Below are 25,301 nucleotides of genomic sequence, written 5' to 3'. Positions count from 1 at the left end.
AAAGGCTGATGTAACAGACCTAGAATATGAACGTCTAGATGACAACTAGTGATAACTGTAGCTTATTAGTCTGGCACTCTAGTTTGCTAAAAACACATATTACGTAGCTTGCTAGAAATGAAAAAAAAAAAAAAGAATCAACTGATTTTGCAACTGTGGTATTTTAATTTCTCAAGGCAAGTAATGGTAACCACCAATGAAGTCTGAAAACCATAGATTCTGAAATCTACGTTATGTCAATACTTTCAACAAAGATAATCAAGGAATGTTCTATTAACAGATATGAGTATGGTTACATGGGTGTTTGCTGTATTATCCCTTAAACTATATTTAGAAAAGCGTTAAAACATTCTCCCAAATGGTATGCTCTACCTCACAAAAACGAAAAGTTCCACAAATAGCAGGTAAAGTTTAAAGAACAGTAACAAACTTTCATTAGTAATTTATCCTGCTATACATAGGGTATTTTAAACAAACTTACTTTCTAGTTCTTCTTTTTCAAACTTGGTGTTCACAGTTGAGCTGGTTTTGCCAAGATCCACAACGGCTTCTTCATCAGGACCCTAAAATGAAATTATTCTCATTTACTCATGACATCAATATACACCAAGGACCTTCTACTAATAGGGGCATTATTTGAAATAGTTAAAAAACAGGTAACAGATTACCTTCCTCGCAAAGAACCTCGCAAATAATTCAATTCTTATTATAGCTAACTGCATTCTTTTTAAATTATTCTTCTAGGCTTTTCTCCCCCCCAATCCACAGATTATTTCAAAATTTCTTGGTAAGAATTGAGGTGACAATTTTTCATTGGTCCTTCTATGGCAGTTTACTAAGTAACTGGTACGTATATTCACTTCAACAGAAAGACCATCCAGATCAGAAATGAGAGAAAACTGGGGCTGAGGGGTGACCCTTAGATATCAATATGGAATGTTTTCTTTATTGTTCTTTGCTCTTGGGTCCTCTAGTTAAAAGTGAACACTGAATGCAGCTATACTGGGTTGTATTATGGTTCCACATAAAATGATCAAAAATGAGTCTATAGATTAAATATGTAGCACCACTTCCACTGCAAATTAATCAAGAGCCAATCAAAGTTAGAAGAACTTCTCATTTCTCTGCAAAGAAAAAGCCGTGACAAAATTTAACCTTTAAGGAGATCGTAACTTTGAGTTGTCTAAGTCTACCTTCATATTTGTTCCCTTCCTCAGTTCAACAAAAAGAAACATCTATATTGTAAAATATTGCAGAGACTGTTTTTAAGAGAATAAAATTTTATTTTATTTTTTTTAATTTTTTTTTTCAACGTTTATTTATTTTTGGGACAGAGAGAGACAGAGCATGAACGGGGAAGGGGCAGAGAGAGAGGGAGACACAGAATCGGAAACAGGCTCCAGGCTCTGAGCCATCAGCCCAGAGCCCGACGTGGGGCTCGAACTCACGGACCGCGACATCTTGACCTGGCTGAAGTCGGACGCTTAACCGACTGCGCCACCCAGGCGCCCCAAGAGAATAAAATTTTAGCTTTAACTTCCTTTCTGAAGCTTCTAACTTAACTTTGAAAGAAATGTTATTATGCTCGAGATTCTGTGCCACAGATAGAGACAGATGAGCAAATGCCCCTCCCTCAAAAAGTCTTCAATTTGAGCTGTAGCCCTCCCTGGACCCTGGCCCGGCATGCGTCAACTGCAGCTGTGCAAGGAAATATTCGGCCTGGCCAACGTTTCCCAACACTCGGAGGCCTTGCACCTTGTCTAACACAACTACCACAGGGGCACCCAGACTGGGTGGGCAAGGAGGACATCACCACTTGCAGTTCCTCAGCAAAGTCTATTCCATTTTAATACTAGAGAACAGTGTACAGTGAGGCAACAGTGGCCAAGGACTGTGCTATGTCCAACCAAGCCTGGGACCGGGGAGACACGCTGAAGGAAGACTTTCAAGAGTTTGCAAAGATATGCCAAGGATCTGAGGAAGAGCTGGCCGATATTGAACAAGCCCGGCTGAACTCCGAGAGGAACACGGGGCAGCCCACAGAGTCCCCACTGAGGAACCCAGGATACGAAACGTCGTTCGGCAAACCAATCACACCGGAGAGGGCCCAGCCTATGATGCTTTTGCCAAAGAATCAAAGCAAAAGATGAACGCAAGGAAAAGGATGGTCAGGGAAGAGGCTAAAGACCCAGAAATGACCTGGAAGGGGCTGGGGGCTTGATGAAGACACAGGTGGGATACCCTGGATCCAGTTGTTCAAAGCAGGCAAAAGGATGGGCAACAGGAAATGGACACTGTTCTGACTCAGATGGAATCGAAGTATTACAAACCTTCCAAAAGCAGGAATAAAGAGCTTTCAAGAAAGAAAATGAATCTAATTCATTCTCTTTGAAGGTCCTTATGCTTGATTGGTATTTTTGCAGGCAACAGAGACCACTGGAGTTATAGAAGAGAATTAAATAATAATAATAATAATAATAATAACAGCAACATTAATTACAACATTATTAATGGTCCACTGAATATTACTTTTCTAGAATACTTCTTTATCCATCCAATTATAGTACTTTTCAAGTTTTGCAAGACACATTTTCAGCCATTCCCATTTTTATGGGTGATCTTATAGTCCAGGATCTCCTCTAACACTCAGAATAAACCAGAAAGAACCGTAACACAGTTAGCCTCTAACCACTGTCAATGCCCAAGCATAAACTGAAAGACTAGTTTAAGAAAGAATCAAACAGGAGGTTTGTTAAAATGATCTTCTGAATTCTCCTCCTACTTCTGATCTACAATATCACACTTTTGTGTATACCTTTTTTCAATGTATACACTAGATTCATACACAACTGTTCCTTATTATCTAAACTGTGTCTAAGTTCTCTTATCTGAAAATTCAGAAACTGAAACAATTTGATTAAGTTTTTAAACAAATCCCCTGCTACCCAAACCCTCAATTATATGCTTCCCAAAACTTCCCCGAAACCCAGAAACAGTACATTAAGGCAATGCAGATCTTGATATCCAAACTTACTTTCTGAAGGTTAGATATCCAAATATATAATCAGATAGATTTGGCTATCAAGAGGTTGTTGTATAGGACTTTGAAGGACCGGTGTTCAATTGAATACAGAAAACTCAGAGAAGCTAAATGACTTACTAAGGTTCCATATCTAAAGGAGTGGGAAGCAGGCTGTGTAGACTCCAAGATATTTTCATATAATGGACTAACAAAGAAGACCAAAAACAAACACGATTTACGGTTCTTCAAACTGCCTCACAACAATCATACACCCTTAGTAATGAGGAAAGGCTAGAGTAGAAAGTATAGGAATACACACACACACACACACACACACACACACACACACAGTACAAGAAAGAGTAGTTAGTAATTACCACCCATTAAACATGTCACACTCTGAAATTTGTAGCTCTCCTCCAGTGATTTCATGCCCAGGTACAAAACACAAGCAGTCTCCTAAAGAACAATTATCCAAGAGGTAGCATACTGTGTATTCTTAAAGGGATTAACTGCTCCCATTCCAAACTTTCATTAGCAGGAACAATTGCCAAGATAGAAAGCTAGGAAGCAAAACATTTTTCTCTTACCCCTAACCAAAAAAACCTCTTTTCTTTCTACACAGATACACTTACATGTTTAGATGTATTACCAACACGATCAGCTAACACTCAAAAATAGCTTAAGTTGGACACCTAAACATCTATCATACAAAAATCCTCCCAATATGTCCAAAAAGTGGCATGTTGAAAAAAAGGTGCCATCAGCATATCCCCTCATGACCCACCCAGCTTTGCTCCCGTTCCATAGTGTCTGTGAAGCCTTAACTAAGTCACTTCACTTAAAGCCAAGTAAGAAGATCATTTTATTGTGACTGGGCTTTCAACAAGAATGTTTTCATGTGTAACTGGCAGAACAAACTAAAGTTCAAACTTTTAAAGTCTAAAAATTTACAATACTAGTTCTGTAAAGACAGGGTTGGGGGGAGGGTTCGTATGCATTTCTCCCTTCTCTTAAAAATTTCTCGTAGCTTTTCGACAGCTGTGCAACATGAATCAAAAAGGCAACCTGCTATAATTGCATTTACATTAAGGAAGCCACACAAATTGGTCATCTTGACATATTACGAGTAATACAACAAAGTATTCAGGCTGCATAAGGCTAAATACTGAAAATCGCTAAGAACAAAGCCATCAACGCTTCAAGGGGGTAATACATTTCTGAATTAAATAGACTGCATTTTAAATCCTATCATTTTAGGATAGTGCTTCAAATATATCACATAAAGTATGTTAATATACCGTATAAACTACATTTGCGTTAACATATATACAAAAAAATGCACATACGTAATAAATCTTCGGAAGGCTAACTTTGAAACTAACACTGTCTCACACTAATGATTAGGAAAGCAATTACACACACATGTAGTGTGTAGATTTTTTTTGTTACAAACATGTTTAATTTTAGTCATTTAAAAAGAGAATGAATTCAAATTTCTGTCTGTTAAAATATCACTTATTTTTACATTAGCATCTAGAAAAAAACTCTTCCTCATTTTTTAACTCCAAGAATACAGTGGAAAACTAAAACCAGTAACAGCAAAGAGCAACCCCTGACATCAAAATGTTCTTAACATCAGAAAAGCGACATAGGCCGATGCCTATGAAGTCTTCCTAAAAAGAAATAATGCTAAGGCATTGAGAAAATTCAAATACACGGAAGAATTAAAAAAGCACCCAAAGTATGTCAATGTAAGACTGACTCACTCTAATCTTAAAAAAATTATTTTGCCTTAATGTCGACTTTCTATCCCATTTCTATTTATAAAATAAGGTAACTATTCAGAGTACCAGTGTTCCATGATAAAGAAGACAACAGATTTAAGAATTAGCCATAAAAGATCATAATGAAAATTTAAATTCTCTATGTATGAAAGGACACATGCACAAGGTTATTTATTTATTGCAGCTTATAACGGGAAAAGACTGGACACAACCCAAGAGTCCCTTAATAGAGGTATGGCTACACACCAATGGAATACCAAGCTACTGGGGGGAAGAAAAAAAAAACGAGGACAGTCTATGTACGGGCATGAAAAAATATCTAAGATCTATTATAAAATGAAATACACCAAGGTAGAGAACAATATATATTGTCTGCCACTTTCTGTGTAAGAAAACCCCCAGAATAGGAACATCTGATTTTGCATAACGAAACACTGGGAAGGACATACAAGAAAAAGAAAAACTTATTACCCATGGCAGTAGAGACAGACTTCTGAATTCATTATTGTTTACATTGCTTTGATTTATTTTAACTGTGTGAATACAGAGGCTTAAGTACGCCATGTTCTGAAAGTCATTTACCTATCTATCTTGGTGCACGGTGGGAGGAGATACTACATGAAAATGCCAAGCACAGGGCATAACCCACCCAAAAGGCTCCCATTTTTACTGAACCAAATGAGGAAACTATTCTGTGTTTCTACAAAAAATGCTTCCCTAGATTAGATAAGCCTTATGAGTTACAAACAAATATCTATTAGTTTCCTAATTAAAAGTGAAGTAAAGGCTTAAAATGTATCCTGAACAGTATTATGGTCATATAGAATTATTCACAGGAAATGCCTACCTAAGTATCTAGGAGAAAACGCCCAGATGCTGCAACTAACTTTCATAACAATATAAAACTATTACTTTAAGGGATTGCAGCGGGGGGCGACGGCGGGGGGTGGGGGGGCGGCGGCACCTGGGTGGCTCAGTGTGTTAAGCGTCCGACTTCGGCTCAGGTCATGATCTCATAGTTTGTGAGTTCAAGCCCCACGTCGGGCTCTGTGCTGACAGCTCGGAGCCTGGAGCCTGCTTCCGATTCCATGTTTCCCTCTCTCTCTGCTCCTCTCCCACTTACTCTCTCTCCCTCCCTCAAAAACAAATAAACATTAAACAAAATTTTTTAAGAGATTTTTTTTAACATATTATAAATTCAGACATACCTAAAGAACTTGTTAAAATTCACCTGCCGTTGCTCTACATTAGACATGCTGATTCAGGAGGCTGAGATGAAGAACGAGTGTGTCTATGTATAATGACCTCCTTATGTGATTCTGATGCACACCGAAGTTTGAATACCACATCCTTGGGTTATGATTCAGACTGAAGTCCTACATATTTAAACTGCTCTTCACTAAAGACTGCTTCGTGCCCTTAATCATTTTAGTAGGCCTGCCTGGGACCACTGCCAGCTTCATTTCCATGGTTTTGATCCTTCAGAAAATGAAAAGTACATTCCAATTCACAATACTGTAAAATTATTATACACTTTCATTGTAATACACAGAACCCCAAATCTATTAGTAGAGTTCTAAAAGTTGATCTGTATGTTAGAAGATTACCCCCAAAATGTGCAAGGTAATTTACCAAAGTATATATAAATAACAATGTTGTCCCCCAAAATACAAATTTCCTCCAAATAATTCCAATTCCCAACCATATCCCCAACTACCACCAAGAGGTGAACTTAATTAGAAAATTTTAAATTTATGGCCAAAAAGCTTAAGAGTAAGGCAAATAATCTTTCCTAATCCAGTTAAAGGGAGATCAATAATCAATGACCACCATTTCATAAAATAAAAAGCCAAAGAATGATATTCACAGTTTCTAAAGAACTCATTTAGTATTTTTTAATTCATTCATTACTCTAAAAAAAAAAAAAAAAAGGCAAAAAAGAAAAGGTTTATGGGAAATTATTGCAAATTTTTTTTTTTTTTTTTTTTTTTTTTGAGACAGAGGGAGACAGAGCATGAACGGGGGAGGGTCAGAGAGAGAGGGAGACACAGGATCAGAAGCAGGCTCCAGGCTCTGAGCTCTCAGCACAGAGCCCGACGCGGGGCTCGAACTCACGGACCGCGAGATCGTGACCTGAGCCAAAGTCGGAAGCTCAACCGACTGAGCCACCCAGGCGCCCCGCAAATTTAAAATTGCAAATATTATTTTTATTTTTTTAATATTTATTAATTTGAGAGAGAGAGAGAGAGAGAGAGAGAGAGAGAGAGCACGCGTGTACATGCAAGCAGGGGAGGGGCAGAGAGAGGGAGACAGAGAATCCCAAGTAGGCTCTGCGCGGTCAGAACAGAGCCCAAAGCAGGCATCAACCTCACGAACCCCGAGATCATGACCTCAGCCAAAATCAAGAGTCAGACACTTAACACACTTAACTGACTGAGCCACCCAGGCGCCTGTAACTAAAAATTTTAAACTCAGGCAATCATGCAATCCCCACAGGAAAAAAAAAAAAAAAAAAGAAAATTTTGAAGCCTTGAGAAAAATGTTTTGTCCCCAGACACAGGAGGAACTGGGCAGATTCAAACACTGTAACAAAAAGCCTTCAGAAATTTATTTCAAATACCACCGTTAAAACTAAAGACAATGAGTTTTAAAAGAAAAATTTCAAAAGAAAAAAGTGAAGAAATGGAAGAATGTAGGGGCGCCTGGGTGGCTCAGGCGGTTAAGTGTCCGACTTTGGCTCAGGTCATGATCTCACGGTCCGTGAGTTCGAGCCCCGCGTTGGGCTCTGTGCTGACAGCTCAAAGCCTGGAGCCTGCTTCCGATTCTGTGTCTCCCTCTCTCTCTGTCCCTCCCCTGTTCGTGCTCTGTCTCTCTCTGTCTCAAAAATAAATAAACGTTAAAAAAAAAAAAAAGAAATGGAAGAATGTAAGAGTAAGAAAACTGAAAGAGGTATGGGGCAATAAAAACTGGCAATTAATGGCCTCCAACAGTAAAGAGGATCACTGGAGACACTCTACTGTCACACGCTTCATTACAAGGCACAAGAGTAATGGGCAAATGGAAAGCCTCATCAGGGTTCTACTTGAAATTATAAATCACAAATATTTGTTACTTTATTTCTACGAGGAGATGCATTCATTCCAAGTTCTAGTTCAGTACATCACACCAAAAAACATATAGAAATCGCTTATTTTAGGGTTATCAAATATGTATACAGTTATTGACAGAAATAAGCATAGTAACAAAATCCATTTCCAAAATAGGTTTTTAAAGAAACGATGTAGACTTCATTGGTGGTATAAATGCATAGAAAGGCACAGGCATTCTGCACCAAAGGGAAGAAACCATGCACACACAAAGATCCAATAGATGTTTTTCAGCAAAAGAAGGCCCAGTACGTTTCCTATCATGATTCCCCATCCTCGGTCAGCATGGGGTTCTCATTACCTAGGTATTTTTAGAGTTCCATTGCATTTTTCTAGTGAAAACCCAACAGGAGACAGGCAGGAAATCCCTCAGCAATATGGTCTGTTTGCCTCTTCTTCCCCTGGATAATACCCCTGGATCCCCACAAATCCAACAGATGATGAAAGAAATCTCATTCATTTAAAGACTAGCAATTAAGGAACTCATCCATTCATTCAACAAATATTTAGTGAGTGTATACTGTATGCCAAGCATTATGCCAGGTACCAGGGATATATCAGAGAATGAAAAGCTAATACAGTCAAATGTCCAGCTCAACAATTACTTTATAGCTGCATGGCTCCCAGTGATGAGAAATCCAGAGGTAAATGAATTGTCTTTTCCGTTCCTAATGAATAAATGAGACCTCATAGGTATCGACAGGTTTTACTTTTTTGGTTCAATTTTCTGATTTTATATGTACATTTTACACACACACACATGCACGCACACACACACACGCACAAAGCTTAAGTGACTTAAGATCACACTGAGCTGGTCAAAGAACTAAAATTAAACACCAGGTCTCTAGTCCCAATTAGATGGGTTCTTTATCCACTAAGACAACAGACCAAGGTCACTAAAACATATGTTGAGGACACATAGTACTTTTTCTTTACACCATTTCTCAAAACTTATAATCACGTATTTGTGTAACTACTTCTTTGGGTTTCTTTACATGTTTATGCAACTACTCATTTAACTTCTTTCTACTATCTTCCAGTAGAAAAATAAGTTCCAAGATGCAGGAAATCGTGCCTGTTTTCCTCACCACTATATCCTAACATTGAGCAGGACTCTTAGTTAAGTTCTCTAATAAATACCTGAATGTCGAGTATGTTTCAAAGGACAAGACACTCGGCTAAAAATTTCTACTGGATTCACTCAAAAACTCCTTACGAACACAATTAAAGCCCAAACATACAAAGGTACTCAATATTTTGAAATTTAGTAAATTGGTTTAAAAACAAAAAAGCCCATCATCGACACATGATAAAACCTAAATTCAATTCACAAGCAGGAATTCGCAGCATAATCAAATAAATGAGGTTTTATTTGAAACAGATTTTATAACTACATAATACATTTCACTAATTCTTCGCCTAAGTCATTTTCCTACCTGCAAAAGCAAAATCTGTGATGTGTATTTTCTTGGCCAAATGATCAAAAGTCAAACTTTAACATGTCAAAGGCATAATATTGAGGAAAAAAGAAAGGCAAAGATTAACAATATATTCATAAATCTAGTCACATCCTTTTTTGACACTTGAGATTTACAAAATCTGTTATTAAAACAGCATCAGAAGATGCCTACCACAAATTAACCTCTTTCCCAACAGCCTGGCCAAAAAGAATTTTTAAAAGCCTTATTCAAGTAATATTAACTGATCAAAAACCAAATTTTATAGAATAATAAAGATGCTACAATCATTGCTAACTTTTCACAAGGAGTTACTCTTTTCAGCAGATGACTTCCACAGCCAAGGACACAGAGGATGATACTATTCTAAGCCAGTGCTAATAAGCCTGACATTTCTTCAAGCTTCACTATTAAACTGAAAAAGCCAAATCTGTTTGTAAATAAAACACAAGATCACAACTAGATACATACAGGTAACTTCTTCTCCAGGCGAAATCTTTCCATGGTAACGTATAAATGCCTTGTCTTTGACAACGTAATGCTGTTAAGTCCCTTGAAGATTCCAGGGACAGTAAGTACATATCTGATTTAGGTCACTGTGCTTTGCACAGATGAACTCTTCTAAGTTGCTCTCATGGTACAGCCAATCACAGTCTTCTACGTTACCTAATCTTCCAAGCTAATAACTTATACAGGGTCACAGAAGAGACTCCGAGTATAATACACACATTTAGTTGTAACTGAAAACACCAAAAGAGAAACAAAGCAATCAGTTTTCAACGGAAACCTTTCTGCAAGGTTAGTTCGAAAGACAACATACTCTAAAGCTATATGGGGATGACTGGAGGGAGGGAAGGAAAAACTGCCAACAACATTGCTGGTTAAATCTAGCCCTTTCACTTAATTTCAGTTAAGACCCAAAGATGTTTTCATCGAAAAAAAAGTCTCGTCTTATCATTACCACATTTATGCCAACTTGGTGTAACTATATTAATAGCAAATCGAGGAAATCATATTATGGTTTATAATTATTCTAACCAAAATGAAGTATTCATATGGATAACAGCTAAATGAGAAAAAAGGAAATGAGAAGCACTGCTCCAACTTTCAGACTCAAAATCTTACACTCTAAAAATGATAGAAGACCTCAAAGGGCCTTTGTTTACACAAGTTTAACACCTGTATTTATCATAGTGGAAGTAAAACTGAGAAAGCTTTAAAATATTTAAATTCAACTTAAAACAATAAAATCATTGCATGTTAACGTAAATAACATTATTGAAACATAATCATTTCCAAAAATAAAATATTTAGTGAGAAAAAAGGCTTTTACATTTTTGGTCATCTCTAATATCTGACTTATTAGAAGACAACTAGATTTTCACATCCACTTCTCTAATCGAGGATACGATTTATTTGATTGAATTATATAAAAAATCCCAGGTTGGGGAGCCTGGGTGGCTCAGTCGATTAAGCGTCCAACTCTTCATTTCTGCTCAAGCACGATCTCGCAGTTCATGAGATCGATCCTCGTGTCACGCTCTGCATGGACAGCACGGGGTCAGCCTGGGATTCTCTCTCTCCTCTCTGCTCCTCCCCTACTCGCTCGTATGTGTGTGTGTGTCTGTGTGTGCACGCACGTGTATGTGTGTGCATGCACGCGAGCTCTCTCTCAAAATACACAACTAAAAAAAAAAAAAATTCCCGGTTCACATAATACTGTTGGAAAGGGGAAGAGTGTTTTAATATTCTTTTCAAGTAAGGTGGATATTCCTCTTTGATACCTATCACCAAACTTAAGAACTAGTCTTTTTTTCCTTATTTATTTGTTTGTTTGTTTATTTATAAGTAAGCTTTACACCCAAGGTAGAGATCAGGACCCTGAAATTGAGTCACATGGCTCTACTGAGCCAGCCAGGCATCCCAAAAGTAGTCATTGCTTAAATGTCAGTTTGCAAGGTGGAATCTAAAACAATTTCAAATGATGGGGCACCTGGGTGGCTCAATCAGTTAAGCGACCAACTTCGGCTCAGGTCATGATCTCACAGTTTTTGAGTTCGAGCCCCACAGCGGGCTCTGTGCTGACAGCTCAGAGCCTGGAGCCTGTTTCAGATTCTGTGTCTCCCTCTCTCTCTGCACCTCCCCCTCTCACACTCTGTCTCTCTTAAAAATAAAGAAATATATTAAAACAAATAAAACAAATGAATGTTGTTACACATTGTATACTGAAATCCACTGGTCTATCACGCACTTTGAATGGCTCACCCATTTGCAAAATATGTTTTCACTGGGTACTAGAAACTTTCCAAACTTCACATTTCATTATGCAATTTTTAAAAAATTACACTTGTTAATATCAGTAATCTTATCAGAGACATTCAACTACTAAGAAACTGACAAGGTCAGGCCGGCAGACACATTTTCCAAATTTCCTTTTTTATCATGAAAGCTAGATTTATTATCACTGGTAACAAATATTACCAGCTGTTTTTCCTGAAGTGGCAGGTTCACTCATTTCATAGCTTTTTAAAGAAATATCTGCCAAATGTGAAGTCTGAATAAACCACAGTTTAGTCTGCAGTTTTTCTTTCAAGTAAAAAGGCAGCTAGTTTGAACTCACATTTCAAGCAATCACACCAGTGTTTTTTACTCCAGACAATTACTGGTACTTCAGTATGTAGCAGAAAGTGTTTTCATGCATACTTCCTATTTTCTCATTCAGAATATTAAAGCAGCGTGCACTCGAAGGTTCAGATTTACTAAAATAGTGCTTCATCAGGACATCCTTAAGTGAAAAATTCATTTCCCTTTTTAAACAGAGAATGCCTCCCAGTGCGGTTTGGCCTTGTGTTGGGCTAAGAGACCCATCATTTCACTCATCATTGTGTCTGCACCATCAATACAAATTCCAAAACAGTGGAAAAAGCAAATAATGTCTTAGCACTACTATAAAAATAGTTTTGACCTTACAGATCCCCTGATCTCAGGGACTGGCAGGGGTCCATGGACAGCACTGCTAAAGCACTGCAAAAGGCTTTATGTTTAAAATATAGAATTAAAAACTGTGGGTGAGGGGGCACCTGGCTGGCTCGGTCTGTGCAGCATGTGACTCTTGGTCTTGGGGTCATGAGTTGAAGCCCCACACGGAGCACAGCGTTGACTTAAAAATAGATAAGTAAATAATGAATAAGTAAATAAAGTGTTGTGAGTGGATTATATTCTTTTTAGTTTCTCTATGATGTTGTTTGTGTCACATTTTATTTATTTTTTTAAGAATTGTAGGGGCGCCTGGGTGGCGCAGTCGGTTAAGCGTCCGACTTCAGCCAGGTCACGATCTCGCGGTCCGTGAGTTCGAGCCCCGCGTCAGGCTCTGGGCTGATGGCTCAGAGCCTGGAGCCTGTTTCCGATTCTGTGTCTCCCTCTCTCTCTGCCCCTCCCCCGTTCATGCTCTGTCTCTCTCTGCCCCAAAAATAAATAAAACGTTGAAAAAAAAAAAAAAAAGAATTGTAAAAAGTTTTTTTTTTAATATTTTTTTTCTTTTTTGAGAGAGAGAAAGAGAACAGAAGCCAGGGAGGGACAGAGAGAGGGGAACAGAGGATCTGAAGCAGGCTCTGTACTGACAGCAACAGTCCTAGGACTCGAACTCACGAACTGTGAGATCATGACCTGAGCTGAAGTCGGACACTTACCCAGTTGAGTCACCCAGGCACCCCCAACAAACATTTTAAAGAACAAAGACTAAAAAGTATCATTCTGTTATTCTGGGTTTCTAGAAAATAATAAAAATACTTATTGAGCACCTATTATGTGCCAAAACTATGCTAAACACGATTGCATATATCCTATTTTTCTATAGCACATTTAACCTTCAGATATTTCATTAAATCCTCCCAACTCTAACTAAAGCTCAGAGATGTTAAATTACTTCTGCAAAGTCACAGATCTGGTAAGCAGTAGGTTTAGGATTCAAAACTAGTCTTTCTCGGCCCATGCTTTTCCTCTACTCCAACTATGCATAAAGAAATGTAAGGAAGGGGTGCCTGGGTGGCTCAGTTGGTTAAGTGTCCGACTTCAGCTCAAGTCATGATCTCACACTCTGTGAGTTCGGGCCCCGCGTCAGGCTCTGTGCTGACAGCTCAGAGCCTGGAGCCTGTTTCAGATTCTGTGTCTCCCTCTCTCTCTGCCCCTTCCCCACTCATGCTCTCTCTCTGTCTCAAAAATAAATAAAAACATTAAAAAAAAAAAAAAGAAATGTAAGGAAAAAAATTTCCAACCAGAAATGATTAAAACAAAATTCTAACTGAACATGAATGAAAAACGAAATTCATATAAAATATAATCTCAATTAAATTAAACACATTCTTTTTGGATAGACACATTTGCTCCCCGGTACCATCAAAGTCTTTACTTTAACAAAGCAAATAAATGGCATTTTCTATAGAAATATCTATTTCCCAAAATGTAATCTTAAATTCACTGAAGACCTATCCCAAATTCAGAATTAGAAGCCCCAATGGCATCAAGTTACACTAAAGCATATAATTTATCATATTTTTTTTTAATTTTTTTTTTAATGTTTATTTATTTTTGAGACAGAGAGAGACAGAGCATGAACGGGGGAGGGTTAGAGAGAGAGGGAGACACAGAATCTGAAACAGGCCCCGGGCTCTGAGCTGTCAGCACAGAGCCCGATGCGGGGCTCGAACTCACAGAGTGTGAGATCATGACCCAAGCTGAAGTCGGACGCTCAACCGACTGAGCCACCCAGGCACCTCTATCATATTTTAAAAATATTCAACCTTTCTGTGATTTATACTTGGCAAATAAACATAAATTTTAAAAAAGCAAATAGAAATCAGAAAAACTGATTTCAAAAATTCTCAATACATCACACCCAGAATAAAAAGCATCTGCAAACAATCAGGTTCAATACCAATTCCTACGATAGCCTCTTGAAATTTACCTCCTATAGAAAATCTTGGCCCTCCCCACTAGTACTTAAGAGCTTAAAACCCTGGTCAGGCATAGGTCTCCCCCAACTGGATTATAAAACCCTGAGCACAGGGATTTAGGTAGAAGAAGGGGGAGGAGGATGGGCAGGGAAAGAGAAAAGGAAGGTTAAGAGCTCGCAGGGAGACAAGAAGGAATCACATACATAGATTTTTAATTTCCAAAATTGCAAAACAAAATTAACTCTTCATCAAAATACAAAAGATTCATTTCTCCAACATGCTCCCTGTTGTGATGGTATCCTGGGCACTACTAAAGCCAATATTCAAATTAAATGTTAAAAATCAAGTTTACAGATTAAAATGAAAGGTAAAGTTTTATTCCACTACTCTCGATAAAAAGCTATTAACTCAATATATAAGCTCAGGAATTTTAACCTGGATATTTCTTTAAAGATTTTTCAGTTTTATGTAATAGCAATCCTTATTTTTTAAGGTGATCTACTGAGATATGGTCGACATGTAGAAATCTGTACATATGAAATACATACGACTTGATGAGTTTGGGAATAAACACACACCCATAAAACCACCACCACCACCAAGGCCAAAGACTTGCCTGTCACCTCCCCAATTTATTACTACTACCACTACTACTACTACTACTATTATTATTATTATTGTTATTATTATTATGTGTTTATGTGTGGTAAGAACACTTGTCTTAGTCTGTTAAAAAAATGTAAGTATATAATACAGTATTGTTAGCTGTATGCTGTTACTGTGTAGTGTATAACACATATCCAGAACTTAATCATCTTGTGTAACTGAAACTTTGTACCCTTTGACCATCACCCCCCTCATTTCGTCCTGGCAATCATCCATTCTACTCTCCACTTCTATAAGTCTGCAATAAGTGAGATCCCACTGTATTTGTTATTCTGTATCAGGCTTCTTTCATTTAGCCATACACTTAAGTAAATCAAAACAGTCTCCTTTATTCCCTTGTTCTCTCTGCTCCATTTTCAACCTTGTCTCCATTTCTGTAATGCAAACAGAAGTATATACATGCCTACAAAAAAAGGTAGCCACGTTACAAGTCACTGTTATGTACATAACAATTTAAAAATACATCCTAAAGATTTTTCGGTATGAGTACACAGCAACTACATTTTGAAGTAAATTATTAAATTAACCTGTATGTGGTGGAAGAAATCAAGTCTTAACACAAGACTCCCCAAAGAAGTATTCCTCGCATACCACAGCCACTCACCAGACAGAGGTACTTTCTGTTCCCATCTTGTAACTGTTCTCTCATAACGAGAGTCGCCATCATAACTTTAAATAATATCTCGTTTTAGGCAGTATCTGCTAATTTTACAAAAAGAAAAACAAGGATTTTTCACACACCACTCCCCTGACATACACACATACACACACACGCACACACACACCTTTTTCACGTACAATCTCTTCAATATCTCTGTTTTGAATTAGATTTTTATTTTTATATCAAGACTGATTAACATTTACATTCTGTTCAATATTTATAATAAGCCTTCTAAGCTGTGTCCTCTGGTGAATTCTAAAATTTTGAAATCCATGTTAAAAAACATTTAGAGTATAAGGATCACTTAAACATTACTATCTAGTTCCAGAATCAAGATTTATGATCGGACCATTAGAAAATGTCACTAAACCTCTGACATTCAAGAAACTCACAAGTATTAAAGTAGATCTCTTTCTTTTTTTTTTTTTTAATTTTTTTTTCAACGTTTATTTATTTTTGGGACAGAGAGAGACAGAGCATGAACGGGGGAAGGACAGAGAGAGAGGGAGACACAGAATCAGAAACAGGCTCCAGGCTCTGAGCCATCAGCCCAGAGCCCGACACGGGGCTCGAACTCACAGACCGCGAGATCGTGACCTGGCTGAAGTTGGACGCTTAACCGACTGCGCCACCCAGGCGCCCCAAAAGTAGATCTCTTTCAATGTGACTTCAATATACTGAGAATAAAAAGAATCTGCCTAAAAATGATAAAATTATTGACTAGATACCAAAAACAATCCTTAAAATGCAAAATACTGAAGACTTCAATCTTTATACAAGTCATAAGATTCCACTATCTCTAAAATAATCGATTCCCAATAAAATCATGAAAAAAGTTGGGGGAGGGGGAGCACTTTGCCTAACATTCCACTATACTATAAAACTATGTTAATGAAGACTATGGTATCAGCACAGAAATAATAGATATATTAAATATTTTGTAAGACAAAAGAGAGTCACGAAACAGAAAGGAATGCATTTATTAAATGCAAAGACTTCTCTGGTTTTCCATTTTGTTGAAATACAGCTATCTACAGCAAACCAGAGGTAAAAAATTAATTCTAGGTGGATTAAAGATAATTAGAAGGGTAGGGGTGCCTGGGTGGCTCAGTCGGTTGAGTGTCCGACTTCAGCTCAGGTCATGATCTCACAGCTCATGAATTCGAGCCCTGAATCAGGCTCTGTGCTGACAGCTCAGAGCCTGGAGCCTGCTTTGGATTCTGTGTCTCCCTCTTTCTCTCTGCCCCTAACCCACTCACATTCTGTCTCTGTCTCTCTCAAAAATAAATAAACATGAAAAAAAAATTTTTTAAGATAATTAGAAGGGTAATATCTAAAATTTAAAACAGTATTTTATATTATTGGAGTTAGGATATATTCTTAGGCAAGATGAGAAATCTAGAAGCCATAAAGAAAAAGACTGACACAGATTTATTTCACTCTATTAAAAAAAAAAAAATCAGGGGTGTCTGGGTGGCTCAGTCAGTTAAGTAAGTGTTCGACCTCAGCTCAGGTCATGATCTCGTGGTCCATGAGTTCAAGCCCTGCGTCGGGCTCTGTGCTGACAGCTCAGAGCCTGGAGCCTGCTTCGGATTCTGTATCTCCCTCTCTCTCTCTGCCCCTCCCCTGCTCAAGCTCAGTCTCTCTCTCAAAACTAAACAAACATTAAAAAGAAAAATCAAACATTTCTCTAAAGCAAAGACAAGAGACAAGGTAGAACACAAGGAAATATATGTAGACATGACAGACATGGCATTAAATATCTCTAATACCAGAAACTTCTTGATGTAAAAAAGAAGTAGGGGCGCCTGGGTGGCGCAGTCAGTTAAGCATCCGACTTCAGCCAGGTCACGATCTCGCGGTCCGTGAGTTTGAGCCCCGCGTCGGGCTCTGGGCTGACAGCTCAGAGCCTGGAGCCTGTTTCGGATTCTGTGTCTCCCTCTCTCTCTGCCCCTCCCCCGTTCATGCTCTGTCTCTCTCTGTCCCAAAAATAAATAAATGTTGGAAAAAAAAAAAAAAAGTAAAAGGAATACGAAAATGGACAAAGAATATGAACCAAGTAATTCCCTTAAGAGAAAATACAAATGACCAATAACCATATGATAAGATGGACACTCTCACTAGAGGTTAAGCAAATTTTACTCATCAGATTAGCAAAAAAAAAAAAAAAAAAAAAAAAAATTGTAATTAGCATCTACAGCTGATGAAGGTAAAGAGACACAGACATTCTCCTAATTCTCAGTGGGAATATAAATTTCTCAACTTATATTTTTGGAGAATAAGCTAGCGAGAATCCATTTTATTTTAATCTTTTTTTTTTTTAAATATTTTTTTTCAACGTTTTTTATTTATTTTTGGGACAGAGAGAGACAGAGCATGAACAGGGGAGGGGCAGAGAGAGAGGGAGACACAGATTCGGAAACAGGCTCCAGGCTCTGAGCCATCAGCCCAGAGCCCGACGCGGGGCTTGAACTCACGGACCGCGAGATCGTGACCTGGCTGAAGTCGGACGCTTAACCGACTGCGCCACCCAGGCGCCCCTTTTTTATTTTAATCTTTAAGAATATTCTTTGTGCAGCAATATAACTTCTGAGTATCTACCCCACAGAAATAAAAGCACCAGAATATTTAGATAAGGTCAAGCATGCTTACTGTTCAAACTAGCAAAAACAAAACACAACCTGAAAGTAAACAAACAGAAATAGTTAATTACCATTACACGGTAGTAGAATATAAAGAATGAGACAGAACTAGGAGGTTGTACTCAATAAATGTCAATTAATATGTTAAGAAAAAAGCAAACTGCAGAATTATTATGTTTAATACGATCACATTTTCATGTTTTACAAAAGGTAAAACATATTTGTGAGTAACTGTTTCTATGAACATAGACAAAGTATAGGGGATAATACATTGGTCTGTTTCAACAAAGATCATGGTTCTCTAAAGATGTTAAGTATATGGTATATAGTATAAGTATACAGCATAAAATTTAATACCAAAAATAAACATTAAAAAGTCACTAAAAATGAAAAATTATCAGTTTAGTCAATTCTTCAAAACTATGACCAATTCATGTTTTAATAAATACAACTTTGATACGAAGGCAAGTAACATTATGAAAGCATATTTCGCAAGGTCAGAAGACGGTTCAAGATTTTCCTCAACACATTCCCATTTTTTTTTTTTAATTTTTTTTAACGTTTATTTATTTTTGAGACAAAGAGAGACAGAGCATGAACGGCGGAGGGTCAGAGAGAGAGAGGGAGACACAGAATCTGAAACAGGCTCCAGGCTCTGAGCTGTCAGCAGAGCCCAACGCGGGGCTTGAACTCACGAACCCCGAGATCATGACCTGAGCCGAAGTCAGACGCTTAACCGACTGAGCCACCCAAGCGCCCCGCCATTTTTTTTTTTTTTTTAATGAATTTGTAGTTAAGAGTCTGTTTTTTGGTTTGCCTCTCTTTTTTATTCCTTTGCTCATTTGTGATGGGTTACCAGGTGGGAGGTGGGTGGGAGAATGGGTAAAATAGGGGATGGGGATTAAGGAGAGCACTTGTGGTGAGCACAGGGTCTTGTATGGAAGTGCTGAATCACTGTATCGTACACCTGAAACTAATACTGCACTGTATGTTAACTATACTAGAATTTAAATAGAAACTTAAGGAAAAAGAATAAATTTGTAGGCACAGTGGGAAGAAACTAGCATTTTCTCAGCATCCTGGTCAGAAAATTACATAATCACATAAACTGGTTTTTTTATCTTAAATTCAGGAAAAAAATAATACAAAAGCAGAATTCTAATTGTGAATTTTAATCAGCCAAAGGGGAAAAAAAATCTAGAAACGTTAAGTGTGGTGTAGAATTGTACAGGAATCAAAATGATTTTAAAAACATGAAATCTGCATTTAAGTTCCCTTTACAAATGTGAAGTCACTTTTCCAGTACAGCAGTCCCCTGACCAGCGGGGGATTCGTTCCAACACCCCCAGGGGATGCCTGAAACCACGGATGGTACCAAACCCTGTATATGTCCTTCCTGTGCATATAGCTATGTATAACTTACATACACAGGACATTAACAACAATGATAAAATAGAACAATCAGAACTACATACTATAATAAGTTGTGTGAATGCAGTCTGTCCCCCTCAAAGTATCTCACGGTACTCACCCTTCTTCTTGGGATGATGTGAGATAATAAAATGCCCCCATGAGGAGATGAAGTGAGGTGCATGACAGAGGCACTATGATGTGTGTTAGGCTGCACTGGCCTTGTGACAACAGTCAGAAGGAGGATCATCTGCTTCTAGACCTCCCTCATGGCAAGTGAAACTACAGATGGGGCAAGGACAACCACAGAGGAACACAATACAGGCGTGATGGCTAACGATGGAAAGGATGCTGCTGACATAAAGCAAAGGACCCAGTGAAGTTTCTTTATCTGCCCAGGAAAAAGGGGGGGGGGGGGCCAGCTGCCTTTTTTCTTAATTAAAAGAAAAACATGTTTTAAATTCTTTAACTTAAATTGCTACATTCTCATATTTTCCTAAACTCTTAAAAAAAAAAAGACGTGGGAAGAACAATCTCCCTTAACAGCAATGGACAGGAATTTAGTTGTATTTCTTACTACACATAGACCTACACTGGGGTCATTACTAGCTTGTATGGTATCAGAGGACAAAAGTAACAGATATTATTTATTAAAACTTTCTATATGCCTTACATGCATTCTTTCATTTACTACCCTAAACATTTCTGGAGGAGGTATTACTATCCCAAATATATAAAAGAAGAAACTTAGGCTCTAAAAACTTAAGTCATTTTCCCAAGGTTCCACCGGGTACACTGGAAGAAGCTAAAATTTTAAATCACATCCATTTGCCTCCAGGGAGAATGCACTTTCAGAGAGCCACTTACAAGCCTTATTTTCAATCCTCTCAAGGATTGAAATTGCAAGGTAACACAGCTGATCATTTTCCGATCCAGGGCCATCTGACTTCAAAGCCTATGCTCTTTCCACCAGGCCACACACCTTCCCCGAAGTTGAACTACATATAGTTTTATTTGTTCTACATATAACTTTAGTTGCTTCTATGCCTCATTTAGGGAATTGTAAGTAAAATGTACTGAATCACAAAAACACTCACCTAATTACTTTGAAATACTACTTTAAATCTATCAGAAATTTGGTAACAGCCATAAAATAACTCCGATCAAAAGCAAAAACTTTAACACAATAAATTAGCATCAGTATTATAATAAAGTTATGGGGATATTATTTTACTTTGGTTTCCCATAGATAAATGTGAACTGAAGAGCCAAGGAAAAACCCTCCAAAACAAATGAAAACATGCCTCATTTTAAAACATGTTTCAGAGGGAAGCATAGCGAGTCCACACCCTTCACCATTGCTAAATACCACGGCTGAGTTCACATGGCTTAATTTGGGCAACCAATTCAGTTTTCACCAAGGATCGGGCTTTATCAACGTATAAGATCACCATCTGGTGGCGATCGTCAGACATGCAGGATGTCCAATGATAATGGAGAGTTCACGTTTCAGGCAGGAAATTCAGGGTTTGAAAAAACTTCTGTGGGACCTGCTTTAAGAAGCCTGAACATTAACGTCATTCAGATCAGACAGTAAAGAGCTACTGAATAAATTGTTCCATTGATATACTAGAATATTTAGGAAATGACAGCTATATTTTTTATATGGGCATTTTACATATGCCACTGAATAATCAATGTGTTATAGTGAAGCAGACTTAGTCTTTTTTTTTTTTTTAATTTCTTTAGTTTTAGAGAGAGCACACATGAGTGGGAGAGAGACAGAGAGAGGTGGGAGAGAGAGAAAATCCCAAACAGGCTTCACACTGTCAGTATACAGCCTGATGCAGGGCTTGATCTCATGAACTGTGAGATCATGACAGCCAAAAATCAAGAGTTGGATGCTTAACTGACTGAGCCACTCAGGCAACCCTACGGTCATTTTTTTTTTTTTTAATGTTTACTATTTTTGAGAGAAAGAGACACAGAGTGCGAGCTGGGAAGGGGCAGAAAGAGAGGGAGACACAGAATCCGAAGCAGCCTCCAGGCTCTGAGCTGTCAGCACGGAGTCCAATGCGGGGCTCAAACTCACGAACTGTGAGATCGTGACCTAAGCCGAAGTCAGATGCTTAACCAACTGAGCCACCCAGCACCTCCCCCACCCACACACAGTCATTTTTTTTTTAAGTATTTCAAATACCTATAGCTTTTCAGGAATTTTGTTTCTAAAAGTATTTTGAGATTTATCTACAATTTCATGAGAATTAAAGAACTGAAGAATCTAGTTCACAAATATATTTCACTATAAAGTAAAAATTGTTTTATCAAAAAACTTTCTGGGGTACCTGGCTGGCTGAGTCGGTGGAGCATGTGACTCTTGATCTCCGGGTCATGAGTTCAAGCCCCATGTTGGGTACTGAGATTACTCAAATAAATAAATCTTAAAAAAAAAAAAAAAAACTTTCAAGAAAAAAATACATCATAAAAAGTAGCAACTGTTCTTGGGAAAGCATCTTTTTCTCAGTTAATACTTCACATGTAAATGCTAGGGATGAAGGAGATGTAGTTCAATTCATATTTGCACTAAGAAAATACTCATTTATAGTACTCCTAAACGTCAATTACAAAGAATTTTTCATTCTTGTAGGTCTCATCTTGGACTACCATTAGGAAAACATATGTATGAAATTAAAAAGTAGTATGATTGGTAAGAATTAAAATGTAACTAAAACTGGTTTAAATATAGTACAATTACCAAAGTCAAAATGCAGATTAATGTAGTAAACTCAGATATATTTACACACAGGCTTTTGGTAGAAATGATCTCCTCTCTCACTTCCCCTAAGGCATTCAAAAACCAGTGCTTAACTCCAAAATCGTGTCTCTTTTGAACCTTGTAACCTTTTTTTGGCTCTATGATCCTTGACTCCGGACAACAGAGCTTCTCAACTTGGGCACCACTGACATTTGGGGCTGGATGCTTCTTTGTTGTAGGGGGAGGTCCCGTGCACTGCAGGCTGTTCAGCTGCATATCTGCCTTCTTCTCCCTACTAGGTGCCAGTAGCAACACAAACCCCCTCTCCCCAGTTGCAATAAGCAAAAATGTCTCCGGGAACGCCAGAGGTCCTAAGGGACGAAACACACCTCAACACACAGACCCACTGAGGAACCGCTGCTCCAGAAACACCTGAGAGCTACTACTTATCTCTAGTATTTTAAGATCAGTAAAACAAACAAAATCTACCAGCTTCTTCCTCAGAAGTCAGCATGGATGCCCACCAAGGCGAACATAAAGTGAAGCCTTCATCCTTATATAAAAGTTGCATTTAGCAATGAACTCTACAGACAGAAATGCATCTTGAGCTTGAAGGGTTTTACTGAAAGGTACTTGTTCTCAGTGTACAGGAATCCCAAGGATGTCATGTGGATAATTTTACTGTATACACTATCCCTACTGTAGTTTTAATAATAGTAGCTCTTAGAGAAATAAAGGCAGGATGGAAATCTTTTTATATGTGTACCTTTAAGACATTGTAAAACAAGTCCTCAGGCCTTACTTATTCACCTATAAACCTTCCCCTTTCAAAGTGGTTTTTGAAATACAGAGCATCTCTATGTTAACTCCTCCAATCGGCTGAATGAATCCACTAGAAAAATCATCACAACTTGTCCCTGTATGCATTTCACCACAAGGGAGTTATCTGGTTAATCTGGTAAATTAAAAGTCATAGACTCCACCTTGCTTAGAAGGATCCAGACTAGAGACTGTCAGTTTGACAACAAAAAACTGGGGAAATTGAAGCAGATGAGGACAAAAGACACACGTGACTTCAAGGGACACTTCATAAAGAAGCCACGTGTCAGAGATGAGGAAGAGGAAGATTAGAGAGGTTGTGCTCTGAAGCCATCTTCCCTTTCTGAAGCTTGCGTTCAGCTTTTCCTGGATCCCAGCAAAAACTCTACATACTTGCAATAAAGATCTCTTTAACTGTAGCAAGTTTAAATAGATTTCTGATCCCAGGCAACCAAAAGAATCCTGCCTGGAATATTCAAAACCATTCTATTGGTTTTCACTTACTAAGGTAAAAGCTGTCCATTATAAAACAGTAGTAGTTTAAAAATCTAAGATTAAAAGTTGCCAAATTTAATTGTTGTGCAGATAAACTAGCAAATTCTAACCATTACAACAAATGGTTGTTGCTATTTCCTCTGATACTAGTTCTTTTATGGATTCAAGATAATATTTATCTTCCAAATGGCCCAAATTTGAATGAAATTAATTCATCAGGCAATTATCCTCAGGTTGAAAAGCACATCATCTAACTTTAAGTATTTTCAGCAACTAACTCAATTGAATTCAAACAAATGGTCATTTTATTTCACGTTCTTCCAATATTTTCCATATTTGTTCTCTAACAGAAGACACATTTTTTAACATTTATTTATCTTTGCGAGAGACAGAGAAAGGGTGCAGGTGAGGGGCAGAGAGAGGGAGACGGAGAATCCAAAGCAGGCTCCAGGCTCTGACCTGTCAGCACAGAGCCCAACGCAGGGCTCGAACTCATGAACTGTGAGATCATGACCTGAACCAAAGTCGGATGCTTAACTGACTGAGCCACCCAGGCACACCAGAAGACACATTTTTATCTGAAAAAAATAAATAAATAAATAAAGGTTTCTTCCAATAGTAACTCACTTTATGCTTACAAAAGGCGAGGAAGTAAAGAAAAATGACTTGGGTCATCAAGGAGCATGACAGATCAAAGACTGGGTTTGGGTTTACCTCTTCTCCCTCCCAAAATTCACTAACTTGATAGTAATTTTTTTTTAATTTTTTTTTCAACGTTTTTTATTTATTTTTGGGACAGAGAGAGACAGAGCATCAACGGGGGAGGGGCAGAGAGAGAGGGAGACACAGAATCGGAAACAGGCTCCAGGCTCCGAGCCATCAGCCCAGAGCCTGACGCGGGGCTCGAACTCACGGACCGCAAGATCGTGACCTGGCCGAAGTCGGACGCTTAACCGACTGCGCCACCCAGGCGCCCCAAAATTCACTAACTTGATAGTAATTTTTAATTTTTTTAATGTTTATTTATTTTTTGAGACAGAGAGAGTGCAATCCAGGGAGGGGCAGAGGGAGAGGGAGAGAGAAATCCCAAGCAGGCTCCGTGCTGTCAGTGCAAAGCCCCACACGGGACTCAAACTCATGAACTGTAAGATCACAGCCTGAGCCAAAACCAAAAGCTGGAAGCTTAACCGAGTCACCCAGGTGCCCCGATACTAATTTTTTAAAAGATAAACTGACAAGTACAAAGAGAAAGAAGAAACTACAACAAACAAGAAACATAGTATCTTTGGAAGACAAAAAGTACATGTTGCAGTGGTCAGAGCATCTGGAAAATAACAGTAACATTAGAATATGTGGCTAAGGAAGAAATAAAGTAGGACTCAGAAAGCAAAATCATGTTTAAATAATGAAACACTGCATAAAATTTCATTAATGAAAATGACTTACATATATTTGAGAAACAGCTTCTAATTAATGACCTAATCCA

General features: G+C 38.1%; 1 protein-coding gene across 9 annotated transcripts in view; it reads right to left on the bottom strand.

Annotated features, from left to right (window-relative positions):
• Window positions 1-25,301, bottom strand: part of SLC4A7 (solute carrier family 4 member 7) — a 108,368-nt gene that overhangs the window by 69,110 nt on the left and 13,957 nt on the right. The window contains exons 1-2 of one of the 9 annotated variants that reach the window (XM_040480006.1): window positions 9,887-10,071; window positions 482-563 (exon numbers count right to left, since the gene is read on the bottom strand). In XM_040480006.1, the coding sequence (XP_040335940.1) occupies window positions 482-563; window positions 9,887-9,919 (115 nt within the window). In that variant the 5' untranslated portion in view covers window positions 9,920-10,071. Of the gene's footprint in view, window positions 1-481; window positions 564-9,886; window positions 10,072-25,301 lie in introns of those variants that run through there. The other 8 variants (XM_040479999.1, XM_040480001.1, XM_040480007.1 and 5 more) reach the window with 8 other exon arrangements.

The sequence above is a fragment of the Herpailurus yagouaroundi genome, unplaced genomic scaffold (assembly GCF_014898765.1).
Source record: "Herpailurus yagouaroundi ecotype Mexico unplaced genomic scaffold, PumYag 159, whole genome shotgun sequence".
Lineage (NCBI taxonomy): Eukaryota > Metazoa > Chordata > Mammalia > Carnivora > Felidae > Herpailurus > Herpailurus yagouaroundi.
Note: the sequence above shows the minus strand (reverse complement) of the source record. Positions and strands in the feature narration are given on the sequence as shown.